Source organism: Lithobates pipiens, unplaced genomic scaffold (genome assembly GCF_037356315.1).
Source record: "Lithobates pipiens isolate NorthernLeopardFrog02 unplaced genomic scaffold, aLitPip1_a1.2 Scaffold_23, whole genome shotgun sequence".
Classification (NCBI taxonomy): domain Eukaryota; kingdom Metazoa; phylum Chordata; class Amphibia; order Anura; family Ranidae; genus Lithobates; species Lithobates pipiens.
Genome location: NW_027507785.1, coordinates 172,661,289 through 172,678,204, shown reverse-complemented (window position 1 = coordinate 172,678,204; position 16,916 = coordinate 172,661,289). Strand labels below are relative to the sequence as shown.

General features: G+C 38.5%; 1 protein-coding gene across 1 annotated transcript in view; it reads left to right on the top strand.

Annotated features, from left to right (window-relative positions):
* Positions 1–14,386, top strand: part of OLFML2B (olfactomedin like 2B) — a 372,183-nt gene extending 357,797 nt beyond the window's left edge. The window contains exon 8 of the mRNA XM_077452619.1: positions 1,425–14,386. Coding sequence (XP_077308745.1) covers positions 1,425–2,026 — 602 coding nt within the window. The 3' untranslated portion in view covers positions 2,027–14,386. The remainder of the gene's footprint in view (positions 1–1,424) is intronic.
* Positions 14,387–16,916: the final 2,530 nt, after the last annotated feature.

The following is a 16,916-nucleotide window of genomic DNA, read 5'->3' as shown; positions in this document are numbered from 1 at the left end:
ACCCAGTCAGTGTGTCTGGAGTCTGTCACATGTATACTTTTTACATTTGATATAACAAAGTGCTTTATACCAGAAATATGATTATAGTGCCTTTATAAGGGCACATTGCAAAATAAAAATTTTAATTCTTTTTTAACTCTAAAATTTGTAGTTAAACTTTTAAATAACCCTTATTGTTTTTATTAATTATTTTATTACCTTTTCTTAACTTTTTTTAATAGCATTTTAAATGTGCGTTCCTTTTTTTAGTGCCAAATTAAAAAACTCAAGAGGGGTGTACTTTTTCATCCTCGTCCTTGGTACCAGATGACCTTCTCCCTGCACTGATCAAAACCATACTCTGCTAAATCAACCATTCCTATGCCAATCTTTGTGTGCTTAGGCAGATTTCACACAGAAAAGGGAAGTTAGACCCAATTATAGTGGTTATACCAGTCCAAAAAAATCATCCCATTTCTTAGTAGTACCATGCAGTCCAGTTTATATCCTTATAAGAGAGTTGATGGTTAGGATCAGACACTCTCAAGACTGTTCTTCTTGATGCAAGCCCGAACCGACCACCTGGGAAACGGAGGCTCCATGTGCACAGTGGCTTAGTGGTTAGTGCTTCTGCCTTGCAGCACTGTGGTCCCCGGTATGGACACTACCTGCATGGAGTTTGCATGTACTCCTGGCGCTTATGTGGATTTCCTACATGTGCTCTGATTTCCTCCCATATTTTATTAGGCTCCTGTCTTGATTGGCCCTAATATGTGTCTGACTGTATGTATGCATGTGAAGTAGGGACCTTAGATTGTTAAAACCTTGAGGGCAGGAACTGATGTTAATGCACAGTATATAAAGTGCTGTGTAAATTGTAGACGCTAAATAAATACCTGTAATGATAATCTGTATAAATCCTATTGGCAGTTAAAGTTGAACACCAGAAACAAAACCTTTCATCCAAATATATTCCTCAATAGGTAAAAAGGATATTAGTCAACTTTGTGTCCACCAAATGTCTTTGCAAACCCAGTTGTTACCTTTTAAAAGTAGTAGTGTTATTATCACTACACATAGCCTACACAGAGTTCCAGAAGGCCCATCCACCACAGGCTGCCTACAGAAAACTACAGGAGGGGGGATACAAAACAATGTACCCTTCATGAGAAGAGAGAGTAGCAGTGTCTGGTCTTAATAAACATAGTTCCTGCACGGAGGTAAAATTTCACACTAGATTACTGCGCCCCCAGTTTCAAGTAAGAATACACATACTTCTTGTATTTAGACAACTTTTTCTTACTTATCCCATGATTCAGCTTTAATAGAATAAAGGTAATCAGGTGTTTTGAAGTATTAGTATGCTGCATATTGTTGCTATTTTATTTAATGATCATTATGTGTTTGCAAAACTATTTTCAGTCTTTTTTTGTAAATTTTTACAGGTCGTTGGAGCAACTCCTACAAGCTTCCCTACAGCTGGATTGGCACTGGTCATGTTGTGTATAATGGATCTTTCTATTATAACAGGGCTTTTACTCGTAATATCATAAAATATGATCTAAAGCACCGATATGTGGCAGCCTGGGCTATGCTCCATGACGTAGTTTATGAGGAAGCTACCCCTTGGAGGTGGAGAGGTCACTCTGACATAGATTTTGCAATTGATGAGAATGGATTGTGGGTTATCTATCCAGCATTTGATGATGAAGGTTTTCAACAGGAAGTTATTGTTCTCAGCAAGTTAAATTCTGTGGACCTTACCACTCAGAAAGAGACAACATGGAGGACTGGGCTAAGAAAAGACTTCTATGGCAACTGTTTTGTAATCTGTGGGGTGTTGTATGCAGTGGACAACTACAACAAAAAAACTGCTAATATATCTTATGCTTTTGACACACATACAAACACCCAAATTGTTCCAAGACTGCTGTTTGAAAATGAATATGCCTATACCACACAAATAGATTACAATCCAAAAGATCGGCTGTTATATGCCTGGGATAATGGACATCAAGTTACTTATAATGTGATATTTGCATACTAAAATCCCCTTGAAACTTTGCCATTGAAAAAAAGGGCATTTCTGAATTTTTTAAATATTATGTCAGAGTTTTGTTTTTTCCCTGGGCATCTGAAGACCAAAAATTGTATTTTTCTATATACCTTATATAATTTAGCCGCCAATTTAATAATACGCATTTTCATCTGTAAGGTTGATAGAATCAACTCTAATTACTATACAACAAATATAAAAACAATTTTTAAAATCCAATTAATATTCACACAAATATCTTATTTTATGCAAGACGTGCAAACAATATTTTCAATATGAAATATTTCATTTAATATTATTGTATTTTCACTCACAGTTTTATTATTAATAGATACACAGTTTATAACTTATATATGGAGGAAATATGATTTTCCCATTGGTATATTAAACGTTTCTTTATGGTAAGATTGGTTAAATTGGAACTCCAAGCAAAATTATTTTTTTCTAGTATTCCATACAGTGGGGAAAGATTACATCCAGTGTCAAGTGTTATTGCTTTACAGATATAGCAGACAATTTGTATGGGTGTTGTAAATAGCATTCATCCCTCATTTATTACAAACTATAGAAAATTGTCATACTTTTTTTTTTTTTGCAGGATTCCCTGTCTACAGTATGTACCTGTCCCACATTCTTTCATGGCACTGGTACATAGATGATATATTAATGCTAGGAGATTGTGAGCACCCAATATTGGTATATTTCATAAAAATATTAAATGTAAATTAGTTACTTAACATTTACTATGATGTGTAGCCAGAGTAAGATCTCTTTATTAGATATATGTATTCTGATGAACAATGATTGCATGCCACCTAGTATATTGTAAATCTCCAGCTGGGAATATCATTTTACATGAGGCCAGCGCACATCCAGCCCCATTATATAAATCAATACTGTATAATCAATACTTGTAAATTAGATGGAATTGTTCCAAACTTTACGTTTTTCAGAAGTAAGCCGATGCACCCAGACTAAGAGCGAGTATCCGTAGATATAGTATAAAGAGACCTAAAAAAGCATTCCAGGGGGCCAAATTAAAATCTAGAGATTCTTTGCTATATAAGAAAGTTCCAACAACTAAAACCCAAACTGTCAAACCTAGTATATCATATACTTGACAACATAATCAAATTAAAAACATCATGAAAAAATACTGGTATATGCTGAGAGCAGACCCTCAAGTAAATTAATGTATTTAACCAATCCAAACATAGTATAAAGGAGGGCTACTTAAATAAAGGATAGTAGTAGTAGCAGTAGTAGAGGTAGGTCAGTAGTCACCTAGAAAATACAAACAGAAACCAAAATATAGTAAAAGGGACAACCAAATGTGGCAACTTTACATTTTACAAATATATTTGTAATAAAAAAACTATTCTTTGTAAATGGAAAGCAATGAAATCCATGATATTTTGTAAATTGCTAAACCATAGGAGTTGTTTACTAATTATATTGTGAAGGCAGTGCTACTATGTAGGGAAGACAAAACTTAATCTGTAGTATAGGATATATTATCACACCTGCGCCATGAAGATTGGTGACTTGAAAACTCCAACAGGGATGCATACGGCCATGCACCATGAATACAAAAAAATTCAAGTCAAAATTGTAGTTCTACATTGGGTATACCCGAATCCCAGAGAGGGATACTTACATGGCCATCTGTTACAAGTTGAGACAAGGTTGATTTATTCACTTCTGGCAAAGTTTTGACCTGGATTGAATTAAACTATCAACCTCACACAATTTCTTTAGATGTAAACAAATTATTTATGTTTGTGCAACAATACTATTAGAGAACTACGCATTATTATGTATTTTAATTGCTGTCAAATTGAATTGCCGTCTCTGTCCTCATCTCGACTTCCTTTCTTTCCCCATGACCATTATCACTGTGACAAAATTTTAAGGATAATATAAAATTTCATAGCAGGACATATGTTCTGTCAAAGTTGGTATTTACTTCATACCCTGTTTGGGATCTGGGACAGGAACTGAGAGTCAAATATCTCAACTTCCCCAGCAGGAAGCAGTAAAAGCCCCACAGGCTTTCTAAACCTCCCCACATTATCCAAAACTGGAAAATAATGTTTGTCTGGAGTTCCACTTATAGCTGTGTATTTATCTATCCCATAGCAAACACCAAATTTTATTCACAATTATGGAAGGATAAATTAGTAATATTTCGATCTAGGGATTAGAGTCAACTGCATGTAGCCACAAAGAAATTGTAAGCATACAGCTATTTGCCATAGCTGTATGCAGTATTTTGTTTTGCTTTCCCGTTCTGGAGCTTTGGAGAGGGTATAATTGGCTGAACTGAGTTAACTGTGTAAGTAAGTTATAGGCACTGTAAAGTAATGAGTTGCTTATTAAGTGTGGAGATCTGTGGCTTGATTATCAAGGGCACCAGTTTCAAATATCTATCCATAACTTACAACCCTCTTTTCTTTTATTATTTTGCCATGAACAACACAAATTATATAGCAACAATGTGGTCATTCTATTTTCTTCAAAATTATTTTAACTTAGGGACGATCTGCCTATGGCAAGATTTCAATTTTAGATAATTAATATAATTGTGCAATATAACCTTAAAGCAGCATATTGTTTTACTTGGCCCAGTGTACATTCACGTGAAAAGATGGATTTAAGAACTGATTTTTCTGGAGCAGTGGAGATGAACCTGCTCTCTAAATCATGCTATGTTGATCATAAGTCAACACATAACATTTGCCATCAGAATTTCCTTGTTTTTTAGTTTTATTAAGCATTTCCTGGCAGAAACAGAGAGACAGTGTTTGATGCCTATTATGTTAGCAATTTGGCTTTCATGTTGACGACCCTCGAGCATCAATATTTGGGGTTACTGATTTAGAACAAGTATGCAGATAAGGACTTTATTGTTGATTTTTCTTTACAAGTAGTACTTTACTCTGACATTCCTGATATTCATGTTTGTATCAGATCTGTATTGAAGCCAGTAGGTCAGCATAATAGCCAAGCAGCTAGCATTGTTTGTAAGTCGGCAATAGTATTCCATATATTTCTTCTATATTCAGGCTGGGTTCACACTATCTTTCGCATGTCGCTCACAGCAGGGGTCCGGTGCGTCCCTGTTTACCATTTTAGGTCTGATTTCAGCCCAAACTTTTGGCTGAATTTGGACCTGAAATGGACCAAAAGACAAACAGGGCTCCTGTGCAAATTCGCATTGGAGCCGCAGTGGAGATATGAACTGGCTCCATAGAGAGCCAGCCAAAATCCTCTGTTATTGCAGATTGGATGTAGGGAGGGAACTCGCATGCAATTCACATTAGTGTGAACCCAGCCTCAGGCAAGGCTTTATAGGCTTGATTTGAATTAATATTTGCATATCTACCTTCTAGCTGGAGAAGATGTGCTCACTATCAACAAAGTTTTAAAAAATTGTGAAACTTGCATTTCTTGCCAAAAGAACACACTTTTGGTAGATTTATGATATCATTATGACACGGAATCAGTTCAATGTCAAAGTAATTATCAGCTTTGCACACTTGTTATGAGCGATGTGTGGTAGATTCTTAGTTGCCCCTATAATTATGTCAAAATGTGTTTTTACCTAGTAACTGTCTACATATTGACCCCGGTTTACTAAAGAAACAGAGCACGCGAACTTTCAAAGCAAATTTTCACTTTTCTTAGTGAATGTGTTGAAAATTCTTTTTGCAAAGCATACCCAATCACGGGACACCTCTAAAGTGTGGCACTTAATATAAAATATACAAACATTTGCAAATAATCAGTAAAGTGCAAAATACAGAATGGCAAAATATAAATAAAGTGTAAATGTCATGCGTGACAATGTCCATACATAAACTTAAAGTGGATGTAAGCCCAATGTCATCATTTCTACTGCCATAGGGGTTATCTATAAGGATATACATGCCTCCTGCATGTATCTTTACCTGTCAAATGTCTCCCCTCTGTCTGCTATGAGACCTGAAAAAATGGCATACTCTGTGGGTGGGTTTGTTGTCTGAAGCTCAGTGGGTGGAGTTGGGATGTCAGTAGACTCCCCACCTACCTCTACACTTACCTTGTCAATATGCATACTCTACTGTGTATTTCTTACACTGAACATCTGCTATGATCACTAACATCCAGTGAAAAGACAGGAAAGTAACCACATGACTTCAGCATGCCAAATCATGCTGAGGTGGGGAACAGCCAATTCTGGCAGAGCAGCAGAAGAAAGGAGTGGGAGGGAATTAAAAAAGAATGCATGTCTCTTAGTCTAGTGCACGAGATATGTAAATCACCTGTCACTCACAGTAAGGAGGAGGGGGAGGATTTTACAAAGTTTTTCTGTGTTTGTCAAGATGTATCTGACTGAACAATAAAAGAGTATTGCTCTTTATGGCAAGACTGGCCTCATATGATAGGAAATCTTATACTCTACATTATGACATCAAAAAAAAATTTGGGGTTTACATCCACTTTAATCGAAGTGTCCATACACAGATCAAATTAGAGCGATGCAATCTCATGAACAATTTCCCCTTGCCAGTGTATAGGTGAAATAAATGACTTGTCCACATATGAAGTCCTGCATACCCCACACTGTAATCAGAGCCCTACCATAAATTTCTGACCCTCAAGATAAGTCATAAGTGCTTTTAACCGGGTGAACTTATCTTTGGATAAACTGCAACATAGGACTCCTCTGGGACTCACCTCACAATCATAAGGCACTTTAGAAACCAAATGCTTTACAAAACAGGCTTCTCCCCTTGGCTTCACTCATCATATGTGTACATAAAGTTAAAAGACAAATGAAGTGCTCCTCATAGTGTAAACCATAAAACAACTTTTATTAAAATGCCCGATCCCCCAGTGGTTGGGTTAAATCATATTTTAATCTGATCATTAGGGGATCAGCATTTGCATAATGAGCCGGATCTGCCACCTAGGTTCGTCCTCCAACCAGTGCCAATCTTCATTCTGTTTGCTTCTATATAAAGTGTGGTTATAGACATGTACCCTGTGCCCCAATTATAGCACATATGACAAAACGTGTTGGGCGTAACCAGGTTACACACCACAACATGCGCAGACCAGCCGGTGGCCATTTTTGTGTCTGACAGAATCAAGCTGGTATTGAACTATATACAGGCGTTTTATACAAGCTTGGGTAATTTTTCTAATTGTTAGTGCATTTGCTTTTTAAATAAAAGGTTTTTTTTATGGATTTACATTTGGAGTGCTTTTTCTTCTATCCACACATGCATGAATTATACATTTTTGGTTTCTCAAATGCCTTTCGATTGTGAGGGGAGTCCGGAGAAGTTCTATATTGCTGCTTGGTCTGAGGATAATTTCGCCTGCTAAAAGCGCTTATGACCACTCTAAATTTGAGGGTCAAAAGTATCTGGTAAGTCTCTGTGATAACAGTGTGATGATATTTGCTCTTAATATTTAGCAATTTCGTGTTTTGCACTTCACTAATTATTTGCACGTTTGTATATGTTGTATTAAGTGCGACACTTTAGAAGTCTCAATTGTCATATATCTTGTATCAGGATATAGTGAAGGCTGCTGTATTTTTACCCAATCACTTGCAGTAAAAATGTAAAAAAACTAAATCAGGATTTTTAAAGTCAAGACAATTTCACCTCATTCACCAAGCTGAAAATTCCCTTTGCAAACAGAAAACTCTCATATTAGTGAATGAGGTGAAATTGTGCTGACTTCAGTCATCTAATTGCACAGTATTGCACATAGAATAGAACAATGTTATATATAAATGTCTTGTTCTTGTTTGACTTTGCCTAAAAAAAATAAGATGCAGAAGAAAGAAGTTAGACATAGAAAGATATTATGTTTTCTAAACAATAACTATTACATGTCCACCCCCTTAAATTTTATTGCCCTCTACCAAAACTCTTGACAAGATATTATTCTCTAAAAGGGGTTGTTTGTTTCCCTAAATTCCAGCTTTTGTGGGGCTCAGCCACCATCCTTAGGGACATAGGCTTCCTATCTTAACTCCTTCCCTGTTGGTTGGAAGTCATTGCTCAAGGGGACTGACTTCCAGTCATCACATTTCACTGAATGACTCAGTAGCATAAAGGGGCCCTTTACCCTTAAGAGCGCCTGGATTCCAATTTAAGGTGAGTACGTCAAAAGTGCATCCTTTGAGTTGTTGCAAATTATGATGTCTCTCTTCCTGTATACATGTCTACAGATATATGCTCTTATAAAACCCTGGAAGCCTGCTTCCACCAAGGTGTCCCCTTCCAAAAAGCATACAATATGTGGTACACTCAATGCTGCCATAAGCCATAACCTTGTACATACAGACTAGGTCTACACTTTAAATTTTCCCTTCTTTTGTTCTAGATTATGTAACACTGGATAAAGTTTATTTCAAACTATTGACAAGCCCATTGCATTGTGGATAATATAGGGTTCTGTGAGATTTCTGAATACTGGTCACTTGGCACAACTCCAAAACCGTCTTATCTCAAAACAGGTCTCCTAGATAGTCCAGATAACTGTAGACCCGAAAAAAATCACACAAACACAAGAACATGCTTATGGCCTCAATGTTCTGATCATATATGGTGGACACAAACCAACACTAGTATGGAGCTGTGGTTGTGGTCTACAGGGAAAACTGCCATATTCCCCCTGTCACTTTGGGGCAGACCTTTGCTAGTTTCTATTTCACTCTGAAATAAAAACTGGCACAGGTGAAGCAAATAAACCTGATACAAGTCTATCATGTAATTCCTTTGTCTCAAGTATTGAACTGAGCACTTGCTAAATTTCATCTAAAGATCAAACTTTGAAGACTATGCTCAGGTATCAAAATTTTTATTTCCAAATTACATTTAGATATCAATAAAATATAGCAAAACATGTTCAACGTTCCCAAAGTCCCCAAAACGGTATCCAGAGACATGTGTTTGCACAGACACAAGCCAAAGGTTCCATAAAGATGGTGGTTGGTCCTTCATAGGCACTTTAATCTGATAGCACCTACAATCACATTAAGAGTGGAAAACTAATGGGCTTCTCTAGGACTTTTCCCCCAATCTGGGTAGCTGGTTTCTCTCATCATGATGGCATTGATGTTGACTCAGAAATGTGACATCCTGACCAGAATTATGGGGGTCGCTCAGGAGCACTTATTTTCCTCTCATGTTCTACACCAGTGGTCTGCAAGCTGTGGCTTAGGGGAGAGATGCAGTCCATTGCTTGCCTTTATCCAGCCCTTGGGACACTATTCCTCCCACTGGTACGAGACACTATTCTGCCAACTAACACCGATAATGGGGCACTATTTCTCACTATGATACCATTGATGAGTCACTATTCCTCCCCCTAACACCAAATATGGCAATTTTTACTTCCACTGATGTCTGGACAATTTTCACCCCCCTGGCCACAGTCTTGCCCCCCTAAAGTCTGAAGAACAATAAACTGACCCTTCGTTTAGAAAGTTTGGCGACCCCTGTTCTACACTACCAGCATACAACTGATTCATATCTAGAATAGAAGTGGTCCTAAGTGTGCTACGTAATACCATCAAATTTCTCCTTTTTTTGGGAACTCTTTTAAATCACTCTTTACCAAGTTTAAAAAGTATTGACTATTCCAGCTTATTAGGGAAATATTGAGGAAGTGAATTGCAGTTCTTGCACAACACTGAGCACAATTTTCTAAAAGAGTTTTTGTTCAGTAGCAGTAGGGACCGCTGTGCACCTTTATTGTGTGTTGACATGTTAGCACCATCACATCTTGCACAATCCTGTGCATTTGTTATAGGAAGGGAAATTGTCATCTTTTGGTGGGCTCCAAGCCAATGTTAAATGTGTTCCTTCAAAATTCTTGAGTCTCAGAATGACTTAACCAAAATATAGGATTTGCCCAAGAGTCACTTCCCTTTCAAGTTTTGGAGCACATTTATTTGTCAACATTGACTCTTCTTAAGAATGAACAACACAATGCAGTCTTTTACCTGGTTTTAACAAATGAAAAGTAGCCCTTAGAGGGCATATCTGCATATATATATATCCGAATCCCATCAAATGGGATGGGGAAGGCCATAGAATCCCATCACATGGGGCAGGGGAAGGCCCTAACCCTATGGAAGCTCTGACCTAATATCCAGCAGTGACACGTGACAGTGTAGTGTATAGGAGGTATCTGATCCTTACCCTCCCTGTTATAAAGTGAACCTATTACTGTACCCCTAAAATGTGACCTCAATACCATGCTAAAGTGATTTTGCTTGTTAGTATTTCAAAATAATGAAAGAAATTTCAAGATGATGATTTGTTTTTAGTTTGATATGAATTGCACACAAAGCTTATTTTTGTATGTGTGGTGGAGCCTCTGTGTTCCAGCCTGACCATTTCTGTCACTACTACTTTTAGGATATCCTCTTAGTTTATCCTCAAAAACCTTTTTGAGTAAGCCATTAAAATGGACTAGGTGAATGTGCAAATAATAGCAATTTCAGAAATCTTCTAAAGTTTAATTTACTGTAATTTGAAATTGAAAAGACACCAGTTGTGAAACCAGCTTTTTCTAACAAAGGGATAATGCTGTTGACAGCAGACATTTTTATGTGCAATATCATTTACTTTTATACTTTTTCGGCTTTATGCACTGTGGTTGAAGGTACAGCAAAATATAATTTTTAAGCTTTAATTTAAGAATTGATTAATTTAGCAACATGGATTATGCCATATTTAGGAACATAAAAAACAGTTGTGATTTATATGTTGTAGATATTACATTTAAATAGAACATATTTTATACTGACAGTTCCTAGCAATCGAACATAAATCCTATTTTACACTCAATCTGGATTGTCAAAGACATTTTGCAGATCATAATTAAAAACGTGGCAAATATGAGTATGATACATGTGATACATCAGATCACTCACATAGGACAACTATGTCAAAAATGAGAAGTTGAACTCTGGGCACAAAACTTTCACTTAAATATTTTCCTTAAAAGATATAAACCCACTTTGTGTGCGCCAAATGCCTCTGCAAACCCAGTTATAACTATGTGAAAGTAGCAGTGACATTATGGGGTAGATTTACTAAAGCTGGTGCACTCAGACTCTGACTGGTTTCTATGCAGAAGTGAGCCTGGTTTTGCACTCACCATGTTAGTAAATAAACCCCTATGTTTGTACTGCACATAGCTTGAGCTGTTCGAGAAACCCAATAGGCCCAGTCACTACAGGCTGCCTGCAGAAAACTAAAGACGGGGGGGCAGAGACAAGACCAGTCATCATGCACAAGGAGAGGGACACAAAGCACATCAAGATTAGGGATGGGCAAACGGTTCAGCCTGAGCATAAGTTTGGGCCGAACTTTGGTGGTTCTAACGTTCAGCGAACAAAGGACATTATGCTATATTCGTGGGTAATTCAAAAGCCACGCAACCCCATTAAAGTCTATGGGACACTAATATGGAAAAAACATTGTACATTGATACATGTCCGCTGGGGCAGTACCTGGGTCCCCAAACACTTTTTATGATAATAACTTGCACATAAGCCTTTAAATTGAGCACTTTTGTTTTTTCATGTTTGTGTCCCATAGACTTAAATGGTGTTTGTGTGTTCATCCAAATTTTTTGGTGCAAACCGAACCGGAGGTGTCCGGCTCATCCTTAATCAAGATTCAAGCAAGAATACACATGCCTCTTGATCAAAGAGCTAAGCTTTAGGTTGGGTTCACACCATTTTGAATTGGATGCGGGTTCCCTCACTCACTGTGCATCTTTAGGTCCGTTTCAGCTCCAAAGTCAGCCAAAAATTTGTGCTGAATTTGGAGCTGAAACAGTGAACCAGGACACACTGGACCCCATATGTGAACCCAACCTTAACGTTGAAAGGAGGTAAGCAATAGCAGCAGATCAAGAGATGAAGGTGGCATTCAAGAAAGGTCAGGGAGGCAGGTCTAGTAGTGAGAAGCAGATCTAGGAAATACACTATATTTTCAAAAGTATTGGGATGCCTACCTTTACAAGCACATTAATTTTAATGGCATCCCAGTCTTAGTCTATAGGGTTCAATATTGAGTTGGCCCACCCTTTGCAGCTATAACAGCTTCAACTCTTCTGGGAAGGCTGTCCACGAGGTTTAGGAGTGTGTCTATGGGGGTGTTTGACCATTCTTCCAGAAGCGCATTTGTGAGGTCAGGCACTGATGTTGGATGAGAAGGCCTGACTTGCAGTCTAATTTATCCCAAAGGTGTTCTATCAGGTTGAGGTCAGGACTCTGTGCAGGCCAGTCAAGTTCCTCCACCCCAAACCAGCTCATGCATATCTTTATGGACCTTGCTATGTGCACTTGTCCAAATCCCAGAATAGTTGAAGCTGTTATAGCTGCAAAGGGTAGGCCAACTCAATATTGAACCTTACCGACTAAGACTGGGATGCCATTAAAGTTCATGTGTGTCTAAAGGTAGGTGTACCAATACTTTTGACAATATACTGTATGTTTGAAGGCTGGATGTACTTGTAGTAGATGTACTAGCTATCGGGGATAGAATAGAATTATTAAATCATTAAATATATTTAAGTCAACAAGTGTAACTTAGATTCAAAATCAACTTGTTGTGATCACCCTGAACAGTAGAACTGTGAGAGGGAGGGGTGGCAATAATAACCAATCATTTATGCTGATTGCAAATATACTGACAAGGAACATGCTGATAGGAGGAGGGAGCAGAAGAATGAGATCACCAGACTTCTGTTGCTCTTAATTGTCCGATTACATCCTGGGGCAGTAAGATGATCTAGCATTACCTAATGCCGCATACAAATGACTGGACTTTTCGACGGACTAGGTCCGACGGTCTTCCTAACGGACTTTCGGCGGAGGTCCGATGGACTTTCTGAACAAACGGACTTGGCCACACATGACTGGACTAAGTCTGTTCGAAAGTCCGTTCGTTTTGAATGTGATGACGTAAACAGGACTAAACAAGGAAGTTCAATAGCCAGTAGCCAATAGCTTCCCTTGCGTCGTATTTGGTCCGTCGGACCAGCACACAGAAGAAAAGTTTTCCAGATTTTTAGTCCGTCAAACTTAAGTCCGTCAGATAGATTTGAAACATGTTTTATTTCTAGGTCCATTGGACCTAATCAGGTGCTTTAAAAGAAAACCCCTCCGCTGTAATTCATGCACCCAGTGCCCTGAAGGGGGCTGGACGCATAAATAGGGGGTGGCTGCGGCGGCCATGGATAGATTCATGCTATGCATGAATCTATCCATTGCATATAGGGGGGTAGAGCAGAGAGAGGGGGTGGCGCCAGGTGCCCCTAATGGATGGGCCACCACTGATCATATTAAATGAAGAGGGCAAGCATGACAGGCAGCTTGCATTAACAGAAGGTGAGTTCAAAAATTGCAGCCTCCATACTCTTGCCATGACAGGTTTTCAGGGCCAGTTCACACCATAGAAATGCAGTTGTTCAAGGTGCTTTTCTGCATGTGCGTTTTTGGTGCGCTTTTGATGCATTTTGGTGCATTTTTGATGCAGTACATTGCTTTATTCTTGACCTTAAATAAGGACATGTGTGTTCCAGTGCGTTTTTGGTGCATTTAGGTGCTTTTGGGATGCGTTTTATACCGTTCCAGTACAGTCCAGTGCAGGAAAAATGTATCATGTTATACTTTTTTCTGTAACTGGAACTGCAAGCACTGGTGTGAACTATGCCATTGAAAACCATATATCCATGTGTTTTTGAAGCAGAACAAAAATGCACTGGACTACGTGTGGTGTGAACTGGCCCTTAAAGTACATTTGCTTGTAGTTTTGCTAATGTGAAACAAATGTTCTGTAAAGTGCTAATTGAATTAGATTCCCCTTAAGTAAATTATTTTGACATCTCTGTCAAGTCAGTATGGGCTAGTTGAGAATTTATTTGAAGCTGGCAAGAGCAGGAAAGAGTTAAGTTATTTTTACTTGTTCCTGACCTAAAATGCATGCATTCAAACCCACCGTGCAGAGTTCTCCTTTAAGAAGAAACACATTGTGTGATTATCCATTAATATAATATTTGTCATTGCCAAACAAAGCCTTAATTACTTTACCAATATATATGCTTAATATGTGTAATAGTGGTGGTAATAAAAAATTCATGGAAATGAATCAAAATAACAGATGGTTCCCAATCTTTGTACAAATATACAGACATTGTAAGAGAAGTGCAGGACTCCCCACAAACGTGTTTATATTAATCAGCAGGTTGTTGACCAATCTGTTATGTTGCTTTAATTGTCTGTGTGATTTAATCTGCTTTAAATATATAAATGAAATTTTATGGTAACATTGTTTCTTTATTTGTTTGTTTTCAAGATGTGTCCCCTATACACAAGATAGGATCGATCACTTTTGCAGAAAAGTTGTCTACAAAAGTAATAAATACATTTTGAGTGCATTTTGAGTGCTTACACTTGAAGCAAACCCGTCACAAGCCACATTTTGTAGCTATTATTATAAGTATGGTACTTAGCAGACAGAGCTGCTGTTGCCTTGTTTCTACTTTCATTCATGTAAACCTGTCATTACACAAAATACTTATCTGTTGGAAGATGCAACCTAGCTCCATGGCAGCCCCATCACTTGCAGTGATGCTGGACAGATGCGTCACTGTCCTAGAATAAGTATGCAACTTCTTATGTCACACAATGTCAGCCTCTCTTAAGCCCCATACACACTATAAGATTTTCTGCAGACTTTTGTTTTCAGATTTACCAAAACCATATAATATGAGGTCAAACCTTAAGAGTTTCAATGTGTATGCAATCAGGCAGGCCCTTGCACTACATTTTGTTTTGGTAAATCTAAAGACAAAAATCTGCAGAAAATCCAAGAGTGTGTATGGGTCCTTAGAAAGTTATTATTTTAAGGACATAATTCCCTTTAAAATGCTAGTTGGTTGGCTGTCTTTGAACTCAAACCTTTCTGACTCACTAACCACCTGAAACAAACAAGCAGCTAGTGCAGTCAGAGGACATCCACAACTCCTGATCTGCACATTTGTTCTGGTAAAGTATGGAAGCAATGGAATCAAAATAATGCCAACTGCTTAAAGTGGAAGAAAGACCTATCTGTAGCTATTCTTAAAAATGTTCCCTCCCCCCTCATCCTACCTGCCCTGTATAAAAAAATATCTGTGTACTTTCCTGTTTTAAACTGCTCCAGTCATGTGATCCTGGAGCTCTAACTCCCCTGCTGCAGGGGAGAGGATCGAGCACCAACAATGGCTGAGCCATGGGAGCTTATAAATGACATCACAGCTCTGAGAATTCCCATCCGTTGAGTGTTCCCTTACGCAATGGAGCTGTAGGGTCACATGATTGGACTACAGGAGAGGAGGGAGTGTCCACAACAGCTGGGCCACGTGAGCCTATGAGTGACATCATGATTCTGGGATTTCACAGCCATTGTTAAGCCCAGGTTCATGCTGATGCAGGGGTTGAAATCGAGTTCAGCTCAACTCACACGATTTCAAACCCATGTCAGTCTGAGTTCCTGCACAGATGTCTATTGAAATTGCTCCCGGAGTCGCCAAAAGTAGTGCAGGAACAAAGTTGGTGTCACACCGATTCGGACAGTGCCGTTGCCGGCAATAGATGGAAATGTGACACGTCAAATCACATGTCAAAACGGCTCGATGTGAATGTGGGCTTATGCTGCCTACACATGATCGGACTTTCCGGTGGACCAGAGTCCATCAGACAATTTGATTGTGTGTGAAAAAGTCAGTGGACTTTTTCTTCCCAAAAGTCTGGCGGACCTAGAAATAAGACTGGCTTCAAATTTGTCCGCCGGACCAAGTCCGTCGAAAAGTCCTAAGTGTTCCCTTACACAGGGGTGCTGTAGAATCACTTGATTGGACCAGATTAAAAATAAGTAAGCACACAGAGGGGGAGGGAATATTTTTAAGAATAGTTATAGTTAAGTTTTTTCCACTTGAAGTGTAATATGCATAACTGACAAAGTATCTGCTGCACACATACAACTGTGAACAGGTAACTAATATTCCTACAAACAGTATTTTTTTCATCTGTAGCAACAAAAACAGACTGATGATGCAGCAGGATACCTGGTTGTGATGACAATTAATTTTTTTCAGAAACATACAACATGCATTACAGTTATGAAAGTATTAAAACCCATCCTCTATCAGGAGCAGATATGCAGTTATGGTGGATTTCTCACTATGCATATAGGGTGCAACTAGAAAGTCGTGTTGGTATAGGCAGACGGTGAAGTCCCCAGTACAGGGGCATTGCTGTGAAGTGTACACTGTCATCTGAGTTGTTTTACTATTGCATGCATGCTGGTTGCCAGGGCCCAGCCTCATGGGCGTCCGCAGAAGTTTTTCCAAGGGGGGGCATCATTTCAAGGCCACTCATGCTCTGCCCCTTTTCGAAAATCTCATGAAAATCTTTACACTGGTAATACATATGTGTTATATAACAGATAATTCATCTTCACTTTGTATTGGAAGTTACTCTGACCGCTGTGTTCCAGGCCCATATAGCCTAGAGAATGTACATCTTTTTACATTGCAATACATCTGTTGTGGCCATATTTTGATCTCATACTGTCACTGTATAGACTGTTTTCATCAAGATAAAAATATGGCCACAACAGATGTATTGCAATGTAAAAAGATGTACATTCTCTAGGCTATATGGGCCTGGTACCCAGCCACCTGAGTAACCTTGCGGACGCCCATGCTTTCAAAAACCAGCCCTGGAAAAAATTTCATACCAGCCTCACAGCATTATTATACCAGCCCAACAGCATAACGTCATTATTTTCTTGTTCATGAAAGGGAAAAACCA